This window comes from Amblyomma mixtum, chromosome 1, assembly GCF_055824585.1.
Source record: "Amblyomma mixtum isolate Tamu chromosome 1, ASM5582458v1, whole genome shotgun sequence".
Taxonomy (NCBI): Eukaryota; Metazoa; Arthropoda; class Arachnida; order Ixodida; family Ixodidae; genus Amblyomma; species Amblyomma mixtum.
Genome location: NC_143012.1, coordinates 76,019,524 through 76,038,664, shown reverse-complemented (window position 1 = coordinate 76,038,664; position 19,141 = coordinate 76,019,524). Strand labels below are relative to the sequence as shown.

Below are 19,141 nucleotides of genomic sequence, written 5' to 3'. Positions count from 1 at the left end.
CTTAGAAGTCACAGAGCAAGGAGTGCTTAACTTGCTGCTTAAATTGCCTGTAAAGAAAAGCCCTGGCCCTGATGGAATCCCCAATAAATTCCTGCTTAGATATGCAGAGTGGGTTGCCAAATACCTAACAAAAATTTTTCAAATATCCATTACCTCGTGTTCTTTCCCGTCCACTTGGAAATATGCCAAAGTTATTCCGGTCCATAAGAGTGGCTCTTCATCGGTTGTCAATAATTTCCGACCAATTTCTCTCCTTTGTACATGTTCTAAGTTGCTTGAGCATATTGTATTTAAAAACCTTATGGAATATCTTGAAAATAATAACATACTTCATCCTTCTCAACATGGGTTCCGAAAAGGCCTTTCTACAATTAGCCAGCTCATAGAAACCGTTCACGATCTTTCCGAGGGAATAAACAGCCGTGGTCAAACTGACATATTATTCTTGGACTTTTCAAAAGCATTCGATAAGGTATCCCATGCAAAGTTGCTGCTAAAGATTAATGCTATATTCAGGAACTCCAAAATAACACACTGGTTTTCTTCCTACCTCACCTCCCATGAACAGTTTGTATACCTCGAAGGCTTTCAATCGTCTTCTTCCCCTGTGGTTTCAGGTGTTCCACAGTGAAGTGTCTTGGGCCCCCTTTTATTTTTGGTTTTCATAAATGACCTCCCAAAAACTATAACAGTCCCAATCAGACTTTTCGCTGATGACTTTGTCGTATACAAAACAATTAGGACTCCAACTGATCAAGAAGAACTGAACGCTAATCTGCATGCAATAGAACATTGGTGCGCTAAGTGGCAGATGGTGCTGAACTCTGACAAATCCGTAATTATGTCTCTTACTAGAAAGGAAAATATAAAGATATACTCTTACTCCATTGCAGGTAAACCAGTTAATAGAGTACATCAGCATAAGTATCTCGGCTTAACCTTCACTTCTGACCTTCACTGGAATACTCACATAAATAATATATGCTCTAAGGCACGGAAAACAATTTGGGCACTAAGACGCAAAATCCGTAATGCAGCTCCCGATGTAAAAACACTCACTTATAACACCCTTGTAAAACCTCTAATTGAATATGGTAAAATTGTTTGGGATCCTTACACTGCGTCTAACAAATTAAAAATTGAGAAAGTTCAGAAACTTGCTTCCCGTTTTATTTTCAATAAATATCGCCGAATTGATTCACCGACCGAATTATGTAAATTAGCAAACCTTAAAAGTTTAGAATACCGCACTAAGGTATATAGGCTGAAGTTTCTTTACCTTTTAATTCATGGCCACTTGAATATCAACACATCACCATATTTTACAATACACCATAATGAAACATCAAGACATAGCCATTCCTTGTATATTCCTGTGCCGCGTTCTTATAGCGATTGTTTTAAGTACAGTTTTCTTCCTCGTGTTATTAAAGAATGGAACATGCTGCCAGAGTCAATTGTAAATATTAACTCCCTCGACGCCTTTCTAGAATGCCTGAAATCTTACCTGGACCGTAGTACACCAATGTAATAGTTTGGCCTCAGCACTTGCATGCGTTTTTATTATCTACTGTTTGATTTTTCCTTTGTTTTTTGTGTCGATATCGCAGTTGTGAAATGTACCTTGTTTTGAATGTGAATTTATTAGGTTTTCCACTCCTGTAATAGCCTGAGAAAGGCTGACAGTATCAATGAATGAATGAATGAATGAATGAATGAATGAATGAATGAATGAATGAATGAATGAATGAATGAATGAATGAATGAATGAATGAATGAGACCATGGCACCGTGGGCTTCCACGGTACTAGTCATCTTAATGGGCTGGTCCGTAATTAATGCTGGAAGAAACGCTCCTCAATTTAGCTATCACGCAGCACCTTTCCCAGCAGTACCCTCCGGTTACTTCCGTAATAACACGGTTGTCTTCGCGCCAGCAATAGCCGAAGTTCCTGTTCAGGAGTCCTAGCCTGTACCACAAGATTTGAGTGATCGCGAAGCGCCAACTCATGTCACCCTTGAGAGGAAGAAATGAAGAGCATTTAACAAAAAGGAGGTTCCGAAAGCGATATGAACATGCAGACGAAGTGTACTTCTAAGCTGGCAGATGAGTTTCACAAAGCTTTAAAAGTTTTAAAACAATTTATCGCACGCAGTTAAAAGGTCTGACCAGAACGGCGGAACAATACTTCACGCTTTCATGGAAGCGGACAAAGAGGAAGATGCAGTTATCAGTAGGCCTTCAGTCGCAATATCCAGCGCAATCGCGTTTACGAAAGAGGAAGTCAACCGCACACACGAGAACGGTTAACATTAAATCGCCACGTGTGACGCGAATTCAGATGAGTGGCACGATAGTGAAATGTCAGTGACAAATGATGGGGAATTCAGGCTTCGTCCTCGCCAGCCGCAGCCCTTCTCTCGTGTCCCTCGTATTCATTTCTGACATTACGGGTCCAATTTGTCATTTGATAACTACACAATGTTGTGTAGTTACCACGGCGCAATCGATGAATCGATTTCGCGAAGAGAGCGGCGCTCCTACTATCGACCACATTTCCGCTGCACACTTTCTTTTTTGATAGTTCAATGACATCTTGAAAAATCAATTAACAGTTTATTTTAGCGATTGCTGGTAATCGCGATCGGAAATCAATCGATTGTTCGACTGAATGGTTGTTACGCTGACCGTATTAATTTTCTTATTGGGCTCCTGTTTCATTTATTTATTTATTTGTGACGCTGAGTGTGCCGCGCAGCATAAAACGTGGTGCTAGTCACGAACGGTAGAATACGCTACAAAAACGCATGAAGCCCGGTTGCGTGTAAAAAGTCACACAAGCTTCGGGCGTAAATGTTTTTCGTTACCCACACGTGCAAACTAGAGTCATTGTTTGCAGACAGGTCTGCCTCTTGATGAACTCGAGCGCGCACTAGTGAAGTTCCTGGACGTGTCCACAGTAGGTGGTGGACATTGCTGTCGGAAGCCGGTGCTACGCAGTGAGGGAATTTCTGCGGCGCAGGAATCTTGTCACTTTGCCACTGGTTGCGAACTGCAGGCGTAAGAGCCACTCCGACACGCAGCCGCCTCAGACAGACCTCCTCCACCCGTGATAGGTTGGGGGGAAGGGGGTAGGTATACGGGGGAATAAGAGCACGTGTACGCTGCCTGAGGGAGGCTGAAGATGTTAGATGTGTCAGAAATGGGTCTAGTGGCAAAGACGCAGGTGGAGTTTGTGGAATGTTTCATTTCGTTCGTTTTCTTTATTCCTCCAAGTAGAAGAAAGCCGGGATATGTTTTGCCGCTAAGAGTAAATAATTGTAGTCTTTTCAGACGTAAGCCACCATTATTGTCTGTATTGCCAGGTATGTTCCATGATGCTCTTTTGTCAAAAATTTGCGAAGCAACTTTGTTGCGATGTCATTTTTGTAGCCACGACAAATCAACTTCTATGGTTATTGCTGCTTCCTTGCAACAATAAAGAAAATCCTATTTTTAACGGCGGCATCTTCTGGACGTCACACAGAAAATGTTGTTGCTGAATGAAGATGCTCTGACTCATGAATAAAAAGTTCTGAATTTCTTAACCGATACAGATATCAGAAAACATGTGTCAGTCATGAAATAATCCTAAAAACTTTCTTCATCATGTTGATGCTCTGAAATATTGGTTTATTAGGGATCAACGTCCCAAAGCGACTCAGGCTATGAGCGACGCCGTAGTGAAGGGCCCCAGCAATTTTGGCCACCTGGGCTTCTTTAAGTTGCCCTCACAACCCGCAGTACAATCGAATTTCGCCTCCATGAAAATTCGACCCCCGCGGCTTGGATCGAACCCGCGTTTTTTGGGTCAGCAGCCGAGTGCCAAACTACTGAGCCACCGCAGCGGCAATGCTGTGAAATAGAAGAATGAGAGAGGTCATATGCAACCATGTCATCTCCTGTCTAACAGCTCGGCACTTGAGTTTGTTTTCATTGATGAACTATGATAGCCCTCGGTGCCATAAGGAAGAACGAAATTATCAAAATCAAACGCCGAACACACTTCACGTGTAGGACATGTCGTAGTCGCTTACAGCGCTATCCACAGATAGTTGTCTGCAGGCGAAACCAATGCTATTCCAGCAATTTGAACGTCATCGACGCGGCGCCATTTGCAATCTCGCAACAATAACATTGATTGGTCACCGCCTGATGTATGGCTTTCGCGTTGCGCTCTTGGAGTAGCAGCTTACCACACGAAGTCCGTGGCCGGTCGAATCGGAAGCAAGGACAAAGAGGCACTTTGAATGGGTGCTGTAAACCGAGAGGGAGAAATGGTGCAGTGGGAATGGAAGATCCGGGAAATGGCACTGCAGCCTTATCACTGTAGAGAAGCGAATCGATATTAACGGCCGGCAGAGGGAGCCAGCGGTAGAAACAAAAGAGAATCAAGAGCCGCAGTCTCTATATAAGGAGCGGGCTAAAAGCTGCTCGTCGATGGGCCGACCAGGAAAGTGGTGGCGATTATTCCCATTTCCAACGCCTTCGGAGTGCGGGATGGAGGAATACTGCCTTTCTTCGAACCTACTTCAAAGCAGAACAGGGAACCTATGCTCGGAGGACATTACCGCTAGCATCGTTATTGTTCGAAATGGTCACCCAGTGCTGCTTTTTAGGGATATGTAGGCCTTTGCGTAATGAATACTTGAGGGTTAAGCCCAGCATCAGACGCCCTTGTGTCGGTGGCAGCTGCTGGTGAGCTGGTGTAGGCGGTGGAAATAGGCATCTCTGAAATATCTTGAACACTGCTAGTTTTGTTTGCCCCTTCGTATGCTTTAAAACGCGACGGGACTTTCGGTGGCTCTTTGAAGTATTGTACGTTCCTCTCATTACCTTCGTTTAGCTTCTTTACTTTCTAGCGCGTGCATTCGGTCCTGTACCGTTTTTTTTCTTCAACCTAACCAAATCTACGCCGTTTGGCTGTGAGCGAACAGCCACCGCCAGCCCAGTAACCCCGTCCTTCGTTTGTTCAAAACGACCGAACAGCGCGTCGGGTTATCACGTTTCACTGCTAAGCAAACCTCGCCTCAACCAGTCATTTTTCAGACGCCGCAGGATGTACCCTGACATTCGTGGCTCGCGCCCTATGTCATGTGGGGTATTCGTTGTAGCGCTAAGCCTAACGACGCCGAATCACACGCTTCGCGGACGAGTGCTCTGGTCTCTTGGGGTGTTGTCGAAGCGCAAGCGCTCTTCTTTTGCGATCAATAAAATACCTATATCTGTAGTCGTGTTCGATACAAGCGTCGATATGGGCCACTACGGAGCATAGAAGGACTTGGGAGAGTCCACCGTTCCCCCACCCCCCTCCCCGCATTTACCCGCTGCACATTAACCCTTTGTACCGTAGGACTCATGCTGTCCTACTTGTGCTGAGTTGTGACAAGCCGAACAGCGGTGCACCTGCGTATCATATATTTATGGACTCACTACTACCGAAGAATCAAACAATCCAATCAGTGTGTTTTTCTGTTCCGTTGACAGGCCTCCTGGGTGATCTCTACGTGCTTACAACCACGGGTGTACAATTTGACGCCACCCATATTGGCGGGAAACATAAAATCTCAATAATTATTTTCCTTTTGAGCATTTTCCTTGTGCCAACCGCCCCATATAACTTCTCGAAATAATGTTAATTATATTGCAAGCTTCATTATGTCTCGATGAGACTGATTTTGAGATACGTACCACATTTGAGGCGTTTTTACAAGCTCATTGGAACAAATGTGTACCTGCTTTTTTTTTTGCAGCACCTCTGATGGGAACCGAGTGAAAGTGATGTCATTTTTGTTCTAGAGTCGATTTCAGTGCAATTTCACGATTTGAATGCATGTGAGACAAGCATTCGCATGCGTGCGTGTTAAGCCGCTATGAAAACTCCTATAGCGGTTTCAAGTATTCGTATACTGGCCATAAAGAAAATCAGTGGGTATGCTCCAGATTAGGCTCGGTGCTGGATTTCTCGGCTGAAAAATATTTCCGCAACACCACACATTACACAGAACAAATCATATCAAACACAGGTTCGCAGTGGAGTAAAATTTTGGATTCTTGCCCCACCTCAGCTTGGGAAGCATGCTCGTTTTCTTTCGAGCTTTTTCGATTCCTCGAAAGTCGAGAGAAAAAGGATTTTCAGCCTGATCGCTTTTTGCGCCATTGGCACACTTTGCTTCCTTCTATGACACAAGTGCTGTCATCTCCCCAGGAGATGGACACGAGCCTCCCAGCCTTTTCATGTATCGGCCGCCGGTATATCCGAACAACGGTCAGGGGAAGCGACCATTACCCGAAGGCACTTCAATATAAAACGGTGGTCTCTCCTCTCCGATTCGGTTCGTTCCGGGCGCTTAGCACCAGACTTTTCTTAGAAGGCCGAGCTGAGCGCATCGCCTCATTCTCAGAAGGTGCTCTTCCCGCAAGGCGATTTCTGATACGTAGTTGGAGGTCGCTTGGACTGCTCATTTCATTTTTACTCTTGAGACCAGTGGAAACATAATATTGTAGCAGAGCATTGATTCTTCTCCGAGCAGACCATGGTCCGGCGAGAGGGTGTGCGGAAACTCCTGAAAACCTGAGGTCGATCTTCTCTTTTCTTGGTTATTACAGCTTGGGAAAGTTGGTGGTCTTCCGTGTTCCTTCAATAGCAAATATTAGGTAAGGAACTGCGTGATTTTTCCACCGCATTTCGGAAAAACACATTGCCCCATGGGAATTTTCTGCGCCATTGAGGACTCGCCCGTTTGCCTGAAAACCCAATAAAACCCGTATTGAAAATTTCCATCAGGAGAATCCAGTAATTTATATTTCTACAAGGATTATATGGTGTCAGTATGTAGTGTACCGAGTCGGTATGGTCTTGTATAAAGCGCGTTTGTAAACTTCCGGACTCCATACGACTTGATGAAAATTTTGTTATGAAAGTTATATATAAATTTTATAGAATGCTTATCGACACCATGCAAAACACGTATGAATGTCCGTATATGTCTCCACATCATGTGGACTCCACATTCCCATAATTCCATACGAGCGACACGTATGGAACGTTTCAGTACGCACGGCTAAAAGCCAGCCGTGTTTCATTCAGGACTAAACATGTTCGCTTACATGTGTTGCGACATCCTACACTGGCGTTATGTCATCTGAATTTCCTGCCATGCACGACTGCGGTATTATATTGTAGTTGGTATTATATCGTGTTCAAAGAAGAGTTACATGCTTGAGATCATTCATTCATTGCCGCGATTGATACGAATGGAAACACCTTCCGGCCCCTAACCCCAGTAATATCAGGCTGTACTAAATTTGAAGGAGCGGTTTATTTATTTGTTTTTCACTCCTGTGTAATGCCAATTGGGCGATGGGAGTATGAAAATACTAGCTACAACGTGCTTATCCAAGCCTGTTATTGTTGCTAACCTGCCGGCTAGCTGGACACTGAGAATTTAAATAACTAGAAGTGCTGCGCACTCGGACCACGTCGATCAGAGGTATTTGTCATCAGTTAATCCCACCCGCAGTGCTTGCTCAGTGGAAATGGCTCTCTGCTTATCCTTTGGTCGCAGGATGGAACCGGTCACGGCGGTCAAATTTTGATAGAAGTGAGATTCAAATATCCCCAAGTGTCGTGTGAAGTCAGCGCAAGTTAAAAAAAAACCGGATTCTTTAATTCCTCTGCTATCGAGCCCCCAAATATCACTTCGGAAACTTGAACCCCACTCGCACACAATCCAACCCGTTCATTCTACCTGATTAAGCGTCGAAAGAGAGGCGGGGATGCCAGCCTCATTCCAACTCGTTATGCGGTCATTTGTCGAACACTGGGCGGTCACGTGAGTCGAGGTTAAAACGATGACAGACTTACCCCAGCCTTGTAGAAATTGTATAGGTTGGCAGGCTTGCAGAGGCTGGTAAACACTCTATATCAGGAAGCGCGATTGTCATGGCTGCCTGTGGAGAAACATTGTCTCTATTTACTTTGTATAAAAGTCGCTGCTTTGGAAAAGAAACTGAAAAGTGCGACAAGCTGCACCTGTGCGGTCCTGATAGTTCCTTCGATATATTATACCGATAACAGTTTTTTGTACATGCAACGCCCATTTACTCCCTCCCCATCCATAGCCTTCCATGAGGTCAATCCTACGAAACAGACCCTCTCCAATTTATGAAGTGTCGTCCAGGGATGTGGTGGCCAACCCAAGCAGCACGGGTACCCGGCCCAATATTCCAAATTGATGGTTTCACTCTGATGCTTTATAGTACCGATCTTTGCCAATATATTGCCAACATTGGGCCAATTACGCCGCTGGGGAACGCAGACCGGTTAGCTTTTAGAGGGGCTACAACGGTGGTGGCGATATGAGCAGCCGTGTTTCTTCCTCTATTTCTCGAACAGCACGTGAGATGGAGCGAAAGGAGTGCCGGGACCCTTGGTTCTTATCACATGCTTTTTCTCTCCAGAGTCCGTCATCATCGCCTCGCCTTGAAATTTATTCATAGAAAAGGCAGATATTTACCATACGCCAAGCCATTGCGCGCTTGCAACTATCTCGAAGGCTACAATGAGCTTCACGCAGGTACGAGCATCGTCCATGGGGGAAGAATCTTAAGTATATTGCTCTGGTCGAGTGAAAAACGAAAGAAGACAATTGTGATAAGCGAAAACGAACAACTACTATAGTCGGAGAAACAATGAAAATTTGTTCCGATACGGATTGTTTATAGGGTTCTGAAAAACTGGCAGCGGTAAAAGAAGAAACCGGCACGAAACGCCCTAAATTACAACTTCAAATTGCAAGTCAAAGCGCACCGAATACTGAAACATACTATAATTTTTATGTCACCGTGGCACTCCAAGACAACCCTTCCGTGCAGGAAACAAAAAAAGAATTTTTAAAACAATATTAGCGAGTCATTGCACACACTCGACATTCCCCGCAAAATGTATACTACTCATTCATAAAGTAACCTTAACAGAAAGCCTGTTTTATCCATTATTGTTGATGCATTCAATATTAAGGTTAAACGAGACTGGAGCGGAAAAAGACGCCACGTGTGGAAGCCACCGGCTTCCGGTAAATTCTTATCACCAACACAATTTCTGCTATCCCCTCATCTTCTATTCCCCATATGTGTTTGCTTTCCGGCCACCGATTCCCTTCATTTCTTTTTTTTTTAGCTTTCTGGCTGTGCATCTTCGGTTACCGTGCGGAAAACGATGCATCGGCCATGTATTCGTTCCAGCGTACTTGTAAACATGGCCGCAGGGCTCACCACGCAGCTTTGCTGCGCAATCTAGCACGCCCCCCCCCCCCCCCCCCCCCCCCCTCTATGCACACTTTCCTATTGTTTATTCGACACCTCCTCATGCGTCTTCTTGGCTAACTTAGAACGCCCTCGCAATTTGTCCACGGGGCATCAAAGCGTCCCGATACACGCTGACTTCCCATTCTTTCTGTCCTCTCTTTTATTCGCGACGTGCGAACAGATGCCCGGGTTTCATGTTTCAGAGCACACTGAGCAAACCTCGCTTTCCCCGGCAATTTGTAAAGTGCCACAGTAAGGGCACTGGCGCAAGCCGCAGGCTTCTGTACCGCCAGGAATTCTGATAACGACATTTGATCCCACGCTTTGCGTATAGCGTGCTGCGCTCGATTCCTACGCTGTTGTACAACCGAACGAGTTTGTTTCGTAATCATTTAATTATCATATGTTTGAGCGTGGTTGATCAGGGAACACTATAGCACATTTTCAGGAGGACCGCGTTATACGTATTTAAAGCTACACGTGCTCATGCTTTGCCGCTTATAGTTCGTGATTCCTCACCCCTTATTACAGTTCTCTCTTCTGTGCTTACCGGTTAACCATTTGCGTAGGCTCTATTAAGAAAATTTTTCACCGAGATGAAACGTGGCATTACTGCACATAAGGAAGACGCCTGTAATTTGGTTTCCTGCTACTATTACTGCAGACCCTAAATTAGGCGTGGAATATCAATAATAAATAGTAGAGTTAACTCAATCCGTTAATATTCTGTCGGCGACCAAGAACAGAGAAAAAGAAAAACAAGCATTTTCGGCTCCAGTTCACAAGAACATTATAAAACAGCGACCGGTGTATATGTACATCTTAAAAGAGGGAAGGAAGCGTGCACGTACTATGTGTGGATTTCCATCTATGGCGCCCTACCTTGCTGCGATTGAAATTACGCATGCTTCCTGAGCCTCTATTACAACAATTTAAACGTTTTAAACGCTTTAAGCAATTTAAACGAGAGAAGCTGTTTTTATGCTTTTATAATATTGCTCTCAGTGTGCATATTTATGTCTCGATATGATTGTCCCCAGCCAGACGGTTTTTCCACGAACTCGAGATATAACGGTAGTTCAATATCTGCACTAGGCAGTGAAAACTAACCTAGCTGGTGTGTTTGTGGAGTCAGAGACGATGAAAGTCTTAAGTTGTTTATGGAAAGCTGTATTACCGAAACCATTGACTGATTTCCCGTTACGTTACGCAGACGGTGCATCTGACGAGTTGCATAGTGTCAACACAAGTCGATGGCAGTCAGCTCATGTAATTACTTAGTGCTTTTACTGCTTTTCCTTTACTCACTGGAGATGATTTTGGTTCATGACGTTTGACAGCATTACCTTACATCGGCGAATATACCGCCTTCCTTGTGCATTTATACACCACATCCTAAATGTCCTCCTGTCTAATCTCCTTCAAGTGGCACTGTTATTTCCCTTGGAAATATCATCGTGTGGATGTAGTTACAGGGACTGATTTCATCTCAAAGTACAGGGCAAAAATGATGCAAAGTATGCCATGCTATTAGGGCTAACGAACAGACCCTAGTAGTTTTATTACACACAGTACTATTTATCTTATGCTTTATGAGGTGTCTCGAAGTGCGTACCTGCAGTGAATCTGCTTTTCTGCGCACAGCTACATGACGTCATCATCGCCTCGTCTGACATCTCTGAGAGGAGGAAGAAGTGGGGCGCTCCAGTGCCATTTAGACAGAAAATGCCTCTGCAGTTCTACTGTGACGTAACGCACCTTGTTTGCTTGACCGTACCGGGGCAAGAATTTGCAACACAAAGTTGAAAAAGCGAGGGCCTCCAAGACCTTGGTTTGGTTTGGTTTATGGGGTTTAACGTCCCAAAGCGACTAAGGCTATGAGAGACGCCGTAGTGAAGGGCTCCGGAAATTTCGACCACCTGGGGTTCTTTAACGTGCACTGACATCGCACAGTACACGGGCCTATAGAATTTCTCCTCCAAAGAAATTCTAGCCGCCGCGGCCGGGATCGAACCCGCGTCTTTTGGGTCAGCAGCCGAGCACCATAGCCGCTGAGCCACCGCGGCGGCTCCAAGACCTTGGTGGCCGACGCTAAACTGGCATTGATTTTTTACTTCGGCTGCGCTTCTTCAATTCGGTCAGGATGGGAAGTTTGCTTGTGAATAGGGTGCCTCAGGTGTTCTGATAATGAAGAGCGAGTGAGGCACTCAGAGGTCTGGCCGCTACACCACGAGCGGCGTTAAGTTACTTCCAAGGAGGAAGTAACTTAACGATATTAATGCAAGTTATTTTATTTATGGTGCAATTATTCGATGCTCTTGTTTCTTCCGTTCTTCGGCTTCCCGTCTCGTATCATTTGCGATTGAAATTCTTTAATGCAACTGGTGAAAGTGAAGTTAAGGTTCCTTCTTCCCATTTGCTCATCCCGCAGATTCATAACATGGAGGACCATGAGAGACTTTATATTTAAAGATATTGCTGCGTAATTTCAATATAATAGCAGTACCAAGAGCTATGTTGGGCAAGAGCAAAGACCCTGCTCATTAACTGCTCGAACACATGTTTCCCACGTCTTAACTGAATCTCATCTCAGTGTAGAGCTTTGAGTACGCGCATCCCCCTGTTAGGACGCCTAAAGTCCACGAATCTTTACTGGTTTATTGGGGTTTAACGTCCCGAAGCAACTCAAGCTACGAGGGACGCCGTAGTGAAGGGCTTCGAAAATTTCGACCACCTGGGGTTCTTTAACGTGCAGTGACATCGCACAGCACACGGGCCTCTAGAATTTCGCCTTCATCGAAATTCAGCCGCCAAGGCCGGAATCGAACCCGCGTCTTTTGGGTCAGCAGCCGAGCGCCGTGACCACTGCGCCACCACGGCGGATACAAATCTTTGTAAAGTAATGATGATGATGATGTATTCAGGCTTAATGGCACATACCCAAAGCGGGGGATTGGCCAGAGTGCTGAAGAATGCCGCCCCGCCCTTGAACCTTGCTTTTTTTTCCTTCACGCCGGTGCTACTGTCTTGCGCTTTCTTCGGCATGCGTTGGACGCCATTTTTGGCGCACGAATAGACGTTTCTGCATTTAGACAATAGCAGGAAGCTATGGAAAGACGGAAGAAGTTGCTACTTTACAGAGTTTGAGGGGCGTTAACAATACCAGTGCCCAGCCCGTACCTGGGGATGAGACCGTAGCACCCTCGTCTTCCACAGTACTAGCCATCTTATTGGGTTCTTCGGCAATTACCACTGGTAGCAAAGCTCTTCGCTTTAGCTCTCACGTTGCACCTTTCCTAGCAGTAGCCTCAGGTTACTTCCGTAATAACGCGGCAGTCTTCGCGCCAGCAATAGTCGAAGTTCCTGTTCAGGAGTCCTAGCCTGTATCACAAGATGTGAGTGATCGCGAAGCGCCAACTCATGACGGCCTAGCACACAACACAAAGGAAGTTACAGAAGTGATATGAACAGGTCAATGAAGCATACTTCTCAGCTTTATTAGTTTATAAAGCCATGTTAAAAAATTCGGTCATAATGTCTGACCAGAACGGCGGGACAATACTTCACGCCTGTATGCAAGCGGACAAAGAGGCAGATTCCATTATCAGTTGGTCTTCAGTCGCTATATCTTGCGCAGTCGCATTTACAAAAGAGGAAGTCAACTGCACACACCAGAACGATTAAGATTCAATCGCCATGCTTGACGCGAATTCAGACGAGTGGCAAGGCGATAGTGAAATGTCAGTGACAAATAATGGGAATTCAGGCTTCGTCCTCGACAGCCGCAGCCTTTCTCACTCTCGTTTCCCTCGTATTCATTCCTGACATTACGGGTCCAATTTATTTCCGTTAAATAACTGCATAACCTTGTGCAATTACCACGGCGCAATGAATGAATCTATTCTTCGAAGAGAGTGGTGGTCCTACTATCGACCACACTTCCGCGGCACACTTTCTTTTTTGATACTTCATCGAGAGCTTGAAATATCAGTTAACAGTTCATTTTAGCTACTGCTGGCACCGCGATCGTAAATCATTCGATCGATCGACTTATTGATTGTTCCTCTGCCCTGTTTTGTTTTCTTATTGGACTACTGTGTCATTTCGTTCGTTTTCTTTATTCCTCTGAGTAGAAGAAAGCGGGGATGTATTTTACCGCTGGAAGTAACTAATCGTAGTCTTTCGAGAGCTAAGCCACCAGTAACATCTGCTGTCAAAAACTTGTGCAACAGCTATATTGCGATGCCATTTTAGTAGTCACAAGACATCAACTTGTCTCGGAATTGCAGCTTCCTTACAATAATAAACACAATCCTATTGTAACGGCAGGATTTTCTGGACGTCACAAAAAACCTTTTTGCTGAATGAAGAAGATCTGGCATTTGAATAGAAAATCATTAGGAAATTAGAAATCATTAGAAAATTAATAGGAAATTCCTTCAACTGATGTTGATATCACATAATATGTTTATACCATGAAATTATCCGAAAAGCTTTCTCCAGCCTGTTGATGCTATGAAATAGGCGAATGCGAGAGGCCATATATAACGATATCATCGCCAGGCAAACACTGCTACACTTGAGTTTGTTTTCGCTGATGAACTATGATAGCTCTCGGAGCCAGTTTCTCATGAGGAGGAACGAAATTACCAACGTCGCTATGCAGAATCAAACGCCAAACGCAGTTCACCTGTCGTATTCGCTTACAGTGTGATCTACTAATAGTTGTCCGTAGGCTTTTAAAACAACTGCTGTTCAAACAATGCGAACGGTGTCGTAGCGCCGCCATTTGTAATCTGGCAATAACGACATTGATTGGGCGCCTTCGTTATCGCACCGAGTAGCACGATATGTGCTGCATTCGCGCTGCGCTCTTTGAGTAGGAGCTTGCCGCACGAAGTCAATGGCCCGTCGAAACGGAAGCAAGAACAAAGGAACACATTGAGTGGCTGCTGTCTCTCGAGATGGAGGAAAGGTACTGTGGGAACGGAACACTCGAGTAATGGCCCTACACTCTTTCTGTGTTCGGAAGCGAATCGATATTGACGGCCAGCAGAGGGAGCCAGCGGCCGAAACAAAATAGAATCATGGGCCGCAGTCTGTATGTAAGGAGCGGACTAAAAGCTGCTCGTCGATGGCCCAAAAGGGAAAGCGGTGGCAATTATTCCCATTTCCGACGCCTGCGGAGTGGAGATGGAGGAATACTGCCTTTGTTTGAACCTATTCCTGGCAGCACACGAGGGGACCCATGCTCGCAGGGCACTACCGTTCGCGTTGTTATTGTTTGTAATCGTCACGCGGCGCTGCTATTTAGGGATTTTTAGGCCCTCGCCTGATGAATACTTAAGGGCTAAGCCTAGCTTCAGACACCCTTCTTCTCTCGGTGGCAGGTGCCTTAGGGCGCAGTGAGCGGGTGTAGACGGTGGTGGTGGTGGTGGTGGTAGTGGTTTATTTAAAAAAAAAAAAAGAAAAAAAAAGTGAAGCAAAAGAGTGTTGCCGGCCGCGGCAATTGCTATCTAATATCTTAAGCACCCGAGCTGAAATAAGCATCTTTGAAATATCTTGAATACTGCTAATTGTCTTTGCCCCTTCGTATGCTTTCAAACGCGACGGGACTGCCGGTGGCTCTTTGAAGTGCCGTACGTTCTTCTCGCCGCTTTCTTTTTAGCTTCTGACTTTCTAGCGCATGCTTTCGGTCCTGTTTTTTTTTTTTTTTTAGAGCGAAAGCTTTACTACTTGCACTTTCAGCCTTTGCCGTGGCGCGGCGGTGCCACCACCGGCGCCTAACGCCTGCGCTCTCCGCTAGGAGCGGAACAGGTGCTTTGTGACGTCACGCCGAAGAGAAGGGCGACCGACTCGCGCCGTCGCAAGCCGCGGCGGTGCCACCACGGCGTGGCCTCCGCTTTCGAAGCGCGCTTTTGAGCAACGGCGCGCGCCGCCGCCGGAGCAGATCGCGGCGGCCACGACCACGGCCGCCTAACTCCTGCGCTCTCCGCTAAGAGCGTGATTGTGGCGTTACGCTGAAGAGATTTAGGCTCGATTCACGTCGCTAGAAAGCAGTAGCTGTGCCAACCACCAGCGCCTTAACATTGCTTCGCGGCGATGCCGCCTACCACTAGGGAAGCTCGTCGTAATGCGCGTAAAAGAGAGCGGCGAGCTAGGAAGAGCGTGAAACAAGACTCGCTAAGCGACGTGCCCAGTATGCGGCTCGGCGAGAACGTGCGAGCTACATAGATTAGCCAAGTGATCAGCACTACAGCACCAAGGTATACAACAAGTTTCACACAAGCACCACAACAACACGACTATCATGTGAGCGAGGGCGTAGCCATGGGTATTGCTTTCTCGATTTCCCGGCTTAACCAAGTTGAGCCACAGCCATTTTTTCTTCAACTTGACCAAATCTACGCCGTTTGACTGTGCGCAAACGGCTACCGCCAGCCAAGTACCCCGGTCTTCGTTTTTGTAGTGAAAGCTACATTGGCCAGGAACTTGCGATTTCGCTGTGGCGGTGCTCCGAGGAGGCACAGAGACCGACCTTGAGCCGTTGCCTAGCAACCGCCGCAGATGACGGACGCCGCACGCTCGCCGCGCCATCTGGCATGACGTCACACCGCGCGCCTCACCGCAGAGCTATTGCCGCCGTTTTGTATGACGTCACACCGCTTTGCTCGTGAAGTAACGGAACGTAGCCGGTGGGTGGAACATAGAAAATGAACGTTTATTGCTTGGTGTCACCGACTTTATAACGATACAGCAAAGGTCACATGACTGGCGCTGATAAGCAAGAGTGCGACACATGTGAACCATCCTGCTCATACATCAGCACGCGTGCTTGATAACACTGCATCACGCGTGCTTGATAATGCTACATCCCTTCCCCCTAAGCTGGAGTAAGCGAGACGATCTGGAGGCTTCCGTATGCGAGTCGAACGACGTGGTGGTTGGTCTTCGGCTTGAGAGCTGACTTCCCGTGCCTCCGGGTCTTGATCAGCTTCTGCCTGCTCGGAGCTATGCTGAGCTTCTTCGTGGGTGCGGACTTGGCTCGGCTTGCTAGGTGACGACCGTGTGTCGAGTCGTGGACGGAGTTGGTCTACATGGCGCCGCTGCTGTCCCCCAGGTGTTTCCAATGTTACCATACGTGTTCCCGTCGTGGACACTACTGTCGCCGGCACCCACCTCCGACCAGACTGAAACTGGCGCGACCATACATGCCTTCCCGGTTGAAACTGTGTCGGTGCTTTTGCTGCTCCTGGCACAGGTTCGCCAGAGCCATCATTTCCTGTCACCTTGGTGTCTGTGAGTGAAGCTGTCAGCCGGGTTCGGGGACGGAAGCCCAGCAGTAGTTCCGCTGGCGACTTTCCTCCTTCCAACGGTGTCGTTCTATAACGGAATAAAAACTTGATTAGTCGTTCTTGCAACGTGCCGGCCGGATTCTTTCGAAGCCCTTCTTTTACTGTCCGCACGGCCCGTTCCGCCAAACCATTTGACTGAGGATGGTATGGGGCTGTTCTGATGTGCTTCACGTGGCTTTCTTGCAAGAAACTGGACATGGTGGCACTTGAAAACTGTGGTCCGTTATCCGATACTAAGCAGTGTGGTAGGCCAAAACGTGCGAAAATCCCTTGAAGTACCTGAATGGTGGTCTCCGCTGTGATGGTCTTCAAAGGTATGGCCTCAATCCACTTCGTCTCGGCATCAACCAACACGAAAACTTGCCAGCCATTGATGGGGCCCGCAAAATCCATATGCAACCTGTACCATGGTTTGTTGCTCGCCGGCCATGGAGACGGCACTGCAACAGCCGGCATGGGCCAGCATTGTATACATTGAGGGCAACCATGAACGAGCACTTCGAGGTCCCTATCTAATCCTGGATACCAAAACAACGCTCGCGCTGTGCGCTTCATGGCACTGATACCGGGGTGACTGTCGTGCAGTTCCTTTAGCATGCATCGTCGCGCCGCATCCGGCAACACTACGCGATGGCCCCAGTAAATCAGATCATGACTGGCCGTGAGCTCGTTACGGCGAGAAAAGTACGGCATCAGGTGTTGCTGTGCTGCTGATAAGTGCCGCGGCCAGCCGCGTGAGATCCACTCCCTGATCCGACGAAGCGCCTCGTCCGAGCGGCTTAGCTCTGCTATTTCCTTAGCGGAAAGGGCCCTGGAATCTAGACTCCGCGTATACAGTACGTATTCCATGGGCTCTTGGCTTCCTCGGTCGCCAAAGCACGGCAATGGTAGGCGACTGAGAGCGTCGGCGTTAGCATTTAGCTGTCCTGGGCGGTACTCGAGATCATAATGGTAAGCCGACAGTAGTAATGCCCACCGCTGAATTCTTCCTGCGGCCATGTGCGGAATCGGCCTATCCGGGTGGAACAGTCCTGTCAGTGGCTTGTGATCCGTCACCAGAGTAAAATGCTTCGCCAGCAAATAATCCCGAAACTTGGTGACGCCGAACACCAAGGCCAACGCTTCTTTCTCCAACTGCGAATAATTCCGCTCAGCCGGTGTCAGTGCTCTCGAACGAAACGATATGGGGTAGTCCCTGTTTCCAATACGGTGTGACAGCACCGCGCAGACTCCCACTGGCGAAGCGTCGCATTCAAGCCGCAACGGCTTTCCGGGGTCGTAGTGCACGAGAAGTTCCGCTTCTACCATAGCGCGCTTGGCTGCCTGGAAGGCTTCCTCGTGTTCGGCTTTCCATTGCCATTGCGCTCCTTTAGCCAACAGCCTGTAGAGTGGAACCAGCGTGGTTGAAAGGTTGGGTAAGAATTTGGCGTAATATGTGATTAATCCCAAAAAGGATTTTAGCTGGCTCACAGTCTCCGGTCTTGGTGCGGCGGTGATGGCTTCCATATTCTCAGGGGGGTGTAGGCCAGTTGCATCGATCTTGTGCCCCAAGAACGAAACTTCCTTCTCGCGGAACCTGCATTTGTCACGGTTCAACTTCAGTCCGTTTTCGCGCAGCCGCTCGAAGACTTGCCGGAGAGTGGAGTCGTCATTCTGTTTTTCGGCAATAATGATGTCGTCCAAGTACACCTTGACGCGAGGGAGGCCTTGCAGAACGGATTCGAGGCGGCGCTGGAACAATGCTGGAGCCGATGCGATGCCGAAAGCGAGACGGTTGTATGCAAACAACCCTTTGTGTCTGTTCAGCACGGCCATTGTTCGTGCTTCATCGTCCAGTGGAAGTTGATTATACGCGTGTCGTAAATCCAAAGTGGTGAACACCTCGCCCCCGTACAGAGATGCGAAGATGTCCTCAATTTTCGGCAGCGGGTACTGCTCCAGATGTGTCGCTGGATTCACGGTTAGCTTGAAGTCGCCGCAGAGCCTAATATCACCGTTTCGTTTCAGTACGGGCACGACGGGCGTAGCCCACTCGGAAACTCTCACTGGTGCCAGCACTCCTTCCTGTACTTGGCGGTCGATTTCTGCAGACACTTTTTCTCGAAGCGCATAGGGCACTGGTCGAGCCTTGAAAAAGCGTGGTACAGCGGCCTCTTTTTTGTGGAGTTTCACGGGCGGTCCCTTACAACAACCCAACTTCTCCTCGAAGATTTCCGAAAATTCCGCCAGAAGTTCCGCTGTCTCTGTGCCACTGTGAACCACATGTATGGTCTGCGACTTGCATTCTTCCAATAGTGCCATGCCAGCATTCCGGAAGGCTTGGATGGTGTTCCGGCCGCACAATAGAGGCCCGTCGCAATCCACTACTACGAGCGAGCTGTCCACTTGAGTGCTGCCGCATTCGACTTTCATGGCCACCCGGCCAAGGACCGGCAGC

General features: G+C 47.3%; 1 protein-coding gene across 1 annotated transcript; it reads right to left on the bottom strand.

Annotated features, from left to right (window-relative positions):
* Positions 1 to 16,081: 16,081 nt before the first annotated feature.
* On the bottom strand, positions 16,082 to 18,519 carry LOC149366805 (uncharacterized). The gene is made up of 3 exons (XM_089565831.1): positions 18,175 to 18,519; positions 17,372 to 17,499; positions 16,082 to 16,732 (listed from the first exon to the last, which is right to left on the bottom strand). The coding sequence occupies exons 1-3, from the start codon at positions 18,517 to 18,519 to the stop codon at positions 16,165 to 16,167; spliced, it is 1,041 nt and encodes a 346-aa protein (XP_089421957.1). The 3' UTR covers positions 16,082 to 16,164.
* Between the last annotated feature and the right edge of the window lie 622 nt (positions 18,520 to 19,141).

Bases quoted from the DNA above. Each gene is read 5' to 3' on its own strand.
- LOC149366805 (XM_089565831.1), bottom strand. From the start codon at position 18,519: ATGGCCGTGCTGAACAGACACAAAGGGTTGTTTGCATACAACCGTCTC. The intron at 17,500-18,174 runs GTGAGCCAGCTA...CTTTCCGCTAAG, and splicing joins CCGCACCAAGACCGGAGACT to GAAATAGCAGAGCTAAGCCG. The intron at 16,733-17,371 runs GCTCACGGCCAG...ATTCCGTTATAG, and splicing joins TACTTTTCTCGCCGTAACGA to AACGACACCGTTGGAAGGAG.